The 6,156-nt window shown below is 41.9% G+C and overlaps 1 protein-coding gene across 1 annotated transcript; it reads right to left on the bottom strand.

Annotated features, from left to right (window-relative positions):
- Window positions 1-1,163: 1,163 nt before the first annotated feature.
- Window positions 1,164-4,825, bottom strand: rab33ba (RAB33B, member RAS oncogene family a). Its single transcript, XM_035162104.2, has 2 exons — window positions 4,198-4,825; window positions 1,164-3,362 (listed from the first exon to the last, which is right to left on the bottom strand). Exons 1-2 carry the CDS (start codon window positions 4,423-4,425, stop codon window positions 2,862-2,864), a joined length of 729 nt encoding a protein of 242 aa, XP_035017995.1. The 5' UTR covers window positions 4,426-4,825; the 3' UTR covers window positions 1,164-2,861.
- Window positions 4,826-6,156: the final 1,331 nt, after the last annotated feature.

Raw genomic sequence — 6,156 nt, 5'->3', positions numbered from 1 at the left:
GCACAAAACATATCCCCTTTTTATTTGTCTTAAATAATTTGGTCAATGTTGGAGACAAATTGATCACTTTGTGAATTAACAGTATTCTGTAACTGAGATTTTTCTTTTTGAGACATGCATTAGCAGTATTCGTTATTCATGGCTGCATTGTACAAAAGTAAGGAAAAGGACATTGTGGGACCCAGTGTGAAGGTGGATGGCCCTAATCTTAAACAGTAGAAACACCAACATTATCTTCCACTGTCGTCACACAGCTGTCAATGTATCAGGTAACAGATTCATATGGCAGACTTGTTTAAAAGCGTATAATTCTGGGTACCTCAACTGTTAAATGACATCACATGCTGCCAGTATGCAGAGTGTTAGCTCTGTTGCTGGATACTAACAAACTGATCTTGACAATATGATAGTCACTCAAAACTAAGTTTCTCTACTTTAACCTGCCACAGACAATTCTTTTTTGGGGGGGTAAAGTGCTTAGAAACGCATTATATAAATAGACTTTTACATGAAGGCAGTGAAAACGAAGCTGCAAGTGTTTTCTACTGATCAACTTTGGTGACGTGTGGCTAACAAGCTTCCTACTTTCTTATTTGTTAGTGATGCTGTTAAAAGTAACTTTCTCAGGATAGCCTGGCATCTGAATGGTTATGCCATATATCATAGGCATGAATCCTGATTATCCTATGAAGTAGGTTCCTGATGTGACTGAGTGGCCATACCATCCCCTGCATGTCATCCCCATATTTTCTTCCTGCATACTGGAGGGTGCTGGAGCGGTCGTCCTCCAACCTGAAGGTCGGCAGTTCGATCCCCAGTCTCCCCATCTGCATGCCGAAGTGTCCTTGGGCAAGATGCTGAACCCCCGAATTGCCCCTCATAGAACTGCAAAGTGCTGCTAATAGATGCACTGTATCACACTGTGTGTGTGAATGGGTGAATGTAAAACTGTACTGTAAAGAGCTTGGAGTGGTCATCAAGACTAGAAAAGCTCTATATAAATACAAAACCAAACCAAAAACCATACACTTTCTCTTTTCATTTTCTCAAACATACAAAGGTGCAAAATGCATTATTCTCACTGGCCCAGCAGAAGTAACAATGTTCTCCAACACTTGTGAAAAAAATATTCAAATTATTCCCTTACACTAAAAGACGTAGGGTTAATATTTACAGAATTTAATGCCATTTTTATTATTTTAATGTTTTTATCCGACACCTCCATTGTTTGACACTATGAAACATTGTGACCTATTTTGTATATACTTGTGAATTTGTGCAAGAAGCAACTGCGTAATATAAACCCTCAGCACTGGACTTTATACAGTCAGCTACAGTAACAATTGATGTTAATGAGGTCAGTGTTAGTCAGAACAGTCAATGATCAGCTGAAACAGAAAAGTCTGAGCTCAGCACAAACACACCAGGATCAGTGATTAACAATTCATAAGCAACCCCTGATTTGTGTTGACCTGACTGTAGTTTTAAGTGTTTTCTTGATGAAAACACATCGCATAGCAGATGATACACTAAACAGTTGAGTAGCACACAGCAACAAAGGCTTTAAAAAGCCTCAGAAGTTACTGTACCGTGCTGAAGAGGAACTCAAGTCCCTCATAGAAGTATCTATAAATAGCGCTAATGCTAACTGCTAAATGAAATGACACCCTTAGTCACAGTGATGTTCTGGGTTTAAACACTACAAAGAGCAGATTTACTGCAGCTCTGAATCCACGTCCCCTCTGTTATCTGATAAAAGCAACTTTCTTCATATGCACATTGATCAATTATGTGCATATGATGGTTTTTGAAGATGGGACTCGATTCAATGTGTTTGTGAGGATTCAATAATTAACATGTTTTGATGAAAAGCACTGGATTTAAACAGAACAAAAATTTAAAAAACATTTTTTTAACAAAAAAATTCAACAGGGCAACTTTAATGAAAATTTAAAGATCATCAGCCATCTGATATCTATACTGTTATACTTTGAGGGTCGCAGGGGAGCTGGAATCAATTCCAGCTGATGTTGTCTGAGAGGCGGGGTACACCCTGACAGGGCGCCAGTGTTAAGAGTATCATCATGTACCATATGTCGACAATACAACAAAAAGAAGGCATTGCCCAACTCCTTTCCATATGATGCAGTCCGTACTGCAGTGCCACAGATTAAGGCCATACACTGCATCACAGGTTGCATGATGTTATGTGTTGGGTTATATTTTCTGCATGAACAAATTATATTCAGGTCATTTGTCAGTAAAATTATTTGATATCCCCACCAGTAGTTTTCATTAGCTGCTCTTGACACTTTACATTCCCATTACATGGGACGATCCTGATTGTATCTGGACTACACTAACAATCGTTTGAGTCATTGTTCCCACAAGAGCTCAAAGATCAGATTTGATTTTAACAAAAGCCCCCCCGCCCCCTACTCAAAAAATATAAATGCCACTGTGTTTCTGTGTTTTATGCTGCAACAAAACAAGGTTACTGACTTGACACTTCAGTAGTGCAGGCTCCGAAATTACTATCTCAGGATATCTGACTCAGGTTCTGATTTTGTGTTCACAATCATTTCCATCAACCAACATCCCAAGGTAGCAATCACATTGCCACATTGCAGCAATCACATTGCCCCTAACCATTTAAAAGTCGTTTGTAATATCAAGCACAAGCACATGAAAAATGTATTGTTTTCAAATGAACACATCGTGTCAGTTGTTGAAGCCATTTTGTTGGATCCACTCAATCTTTCTAGACCTCCAGTTTCCTCAGCTCACTTCATTTTCAGTTTCACTGGGCTTGTTCAGCCTGAAGCTAAAGTTGTCGCCCTCTTTCCCTCCATTTCTCTTCTTCAGCAGCTGCTGCAGGCCCAGCTCCTGGCCACATCTCCTCCATCACTCATCCCCCTGCTCAGGTTGATGGTGCCTCCTGATCCCCCAGGGGGCTGGCTCAACACTAGAGGCTTTTGAGACTTGAGTTTGTGGGCCACCGTCATAAAAATAGCCTCAACGTGGTCACTGTTTCCACTGCCATAGCTTCCTTCTCCTTGGCTGTTTGGGCTTTTTGCAGATGTCTCAAATAGGGGCATGGAATGGGAATCTGCGAACTGTTGCGCCACATCTGTGCTCACTTGGATGGAGTCTTGGAGGTCGCACTTGTTTCCAACTAAGATCCTGGGTACCTCTGTGCCCAGAGCGTGCTGCTTGCACTCCTCAATCCAGGCAGGGAGGCTGCGGAAGCTAGCAGCGTTGGTGACGTCATAGACGAAGACAACAGCATGCACATTGCGGTAGTAGTGCTGCACCATGGACTTCCTGAAGCGCTCTTGGCCTGCAGTGTCCCACAGCTGGATCTGTAGAGGACAATAAGGAAACATAAAATCCCATTATAAGACCCAAACTAGCAATTGATTATGCTACTAAGAAGTGTTGAGTGTGTATCAAAGCCTGATGCATCTTATTCCTTTTGTCACATCTTGCTTTAAAATTATGGCTAATAAAATTAACCCATCAGAGGTAACGAGCTGTGAAAATCTGTGGTATCAGTATTGCATACGATGTATGAGAAGGGTAGTGTGTGGGTGCTGGAAGAATACTAGAAAAGAAAGAAAATATAAGACATGTGGGGGAGAGCTTCCAGGAGGTCAGAAGTGTCAGCTTTTATAGTAGCTGGGTGCATTGGGCCCAGGTGATCCCTGTCAGCCTCAGTTAGCAGACTGGCCTAGGGAAGGCCTAGAGAAGGAGAAGAAAAAAAACTAAACACATACAAGCAGGCCAGAGGGCCACCACACCCTGTGCTAGAGCTCCACTGTTGGCCTAAAACAATCTCAAATACATCAGTGAGACACAACACACACTGCTGCTTTTTGTTGTTTTTTAAACGTATTTCAATGATATTCAAATTATAGAAAGCACAGCCACTTCTATTCAAAGTATCTACATTTAAAAACTAAAACAAACACTTACAAATATGAGGTCAGTAATGCATTCCTAAAATGAATGTATACATTCATTCGCGCGCACGCACGCACGCACGCACACACACACACACACACACACACACGCTTGTACTTCTATTTGAGTGAGGATACTCATTCCCTATCCTTAACCATCCAAACTAGATGATAAAAGTACAGGCGCAGCGGAGCACGCACACAGAGGTTTTAGAGAGTGTTGTGTTTTGCACACCTTGATTTTTTCGCCATCAATCTCGACCAGCCTCTCCCTGAAGTCAACCCCGATCGTGGCCTCGGTCTTCTCGGGGAACTTGCCGGCACAGAAGCGATAGGTGAGGCACGTCTTTCCGACCCCCGAGTCCCCGATCACAATGATTTTGAAGATGCGGGTCCTTGGCGGAGGAAGAGTGGAGCTCGTCAGAGAGCCGGAGAATTCACCCGACTGCCCTCTCTCCGCCATACCAGGCCGACAGAGTGGACGTGACACGATTCAAAGACGTGTAGAGGATTCACGGCGGTTATTCGACGTCCAGGTACACATAGGTCTCAACCATATACAGTCTATGGTCTCAATCTGCCAACAGACAAAACACAGCAAACACTCCCAGCACACAGCTGTCAAGCCACGTACTGGGTTGTGTGGCAAAGTCTCTTCTCGCGAGATCCATTGTATGTCCTTAGTGCTGTGGGAAAGACAAACTCCGTTGAAATCAGCGCTCGGGTGGTTAACAAACTATAAATAGTATCAGTAACCTTAACTATCAGTGGCCAAACACCACTAACACTGTATGACCTTCGCCTTTCTTCAAATTTAAACACTGCTCGCCTCTGATTTCAGGTGTTTGTGTGAACCCTCACATGCGGCGCTCTGCCTGTTGAGGAGCGACACCTGCTGGTCACATAACAGAACTAACCGCAATTGAACGTAACTGAGCGTTTCCACTTCATGTCATGTCGTTCTCTACTTCAACTTCACCTCGGGCAAACAGTACGGTTTTTACTCATCTACACTTATTGCACAGTTTAAGTTTAAATTCTTTACAGATTCAGATTTGACAAAAATATAAATCAACTAATAAAATAAGGCCCATTATCATAGACCATGCCACCCAGCAGTATATAGTAGTAAAGTAGTTCACCTGATGTCATGTCCATGCCCGTTTTTAAAAGAATGGTAAGATTGAAGCAGCACAGCCTGATACATCTGACTCTTAGCCTGACAAACAGAGGGATTTCTATTTTGTTACACAATAATTTCAGCAGGGATTCCCCCCCAACCTGACAAAGCTCCTGGGCACTTTTCTGCACTCCTTTCCTTTTGTATCAATATTAATTGATTGTACGGGCGGCTGTGGCTGAGGGGTAGAGCGGTCGTCCTCCAACCTGAAGGTTGGCAGTTCGATCCCCAGTCTTCCCCATCTGCATGCCGAAGTGTCCTTGGGCAAGATGCTGAACCCTGAATTGCCCCTCATAGAACAAGAAAGTGCTGCTAATAGATGCACTGTATGAATGTGTGTGTGATTGGGTGAATGTAAAACTGTACTGTAAAGAGCTTTGAGTGGTCATCAAGACTAGAAAAGCACTATATAAATACAAAACCATTTACCATTTACTTCCATGTTATTGGCAATATACCATTGCTGTTGGTTTAAATGTCGATTTCATCAGCTGTGCTGTCATCAATCTGCTGAGGACACAAGTAAAAACGAGAGAAGGAAACTTCAATTGACACATTTTTTTTTTGTTGGTTAATCCATTCATAAATATTCGGCTGCCCATATGGGTCCAAGCAATGATGTATTTATTATAAGACAATGGAAAACCACCCTTCTACATAAGACGTCCATATACACAAAGCCACCATAAACAACAATCTTTGTGGTCACTTAGTAAGGCAACGGAGGGTGACTTTATTTACATTGCTTCATTCAGAAACAGTGCACTTTAAAGGGCTTTACAGAAATACATTAAAATAATAGATCCCATTAAAATTGTATTTCAAAGAAAATTACAGAAACAAGTAGGTATCCAAGAAGCTTGTTCCAATGTGGGAGTAAATAAATTAAAAGCTTCTACACTTTGCTTGGTGTTGAATCTGGGAACACTGACTAAATCTGTCCCACATGACCTGAGCGGTGTAAATATTTAATGATATGAAAGGTAAACAGAGATGTACAATGGTAAAGTTCCA

Source organism: Hippoglossus stenolepis, chromosome 7 (assembly GCF_022539355.2).
Source record: "Hippoglossus stenolepis isolate QCI-W04-F060 chromosome 7, HSTE1.2, whole genome shotgun sequence".
Taxonomy (NCBI): Eukaryota; Metazoa; Chordata; class Actinopteri; order Pleuronectiformes; family Pleuronectidae; genus Hippoglossus; species Hippoglossus stenolepis.
Note: the sequence above shows the minus strand (reverse complement) of the source record. Positions and strands in the feature narration are given on the sequence as shown.

Bases quoted from the DNA above. Each gene is read 5' to 3' on its own strand.
- rab33ba (XM_035162104.2), bottom strand. From the start codon at position 4,425: ATGGCGGAGAGAGGGCAGTCGGGTGAATTCTCCGGCTCTCTGACGAGC. The intron at 3,363-4,197 runs GTGTGCAAAACA...TGTCCTCTACAG, and splicing joins TTGATGGCGAAAAAATCAAG to ATCCAGCTGTGGGACACTGC.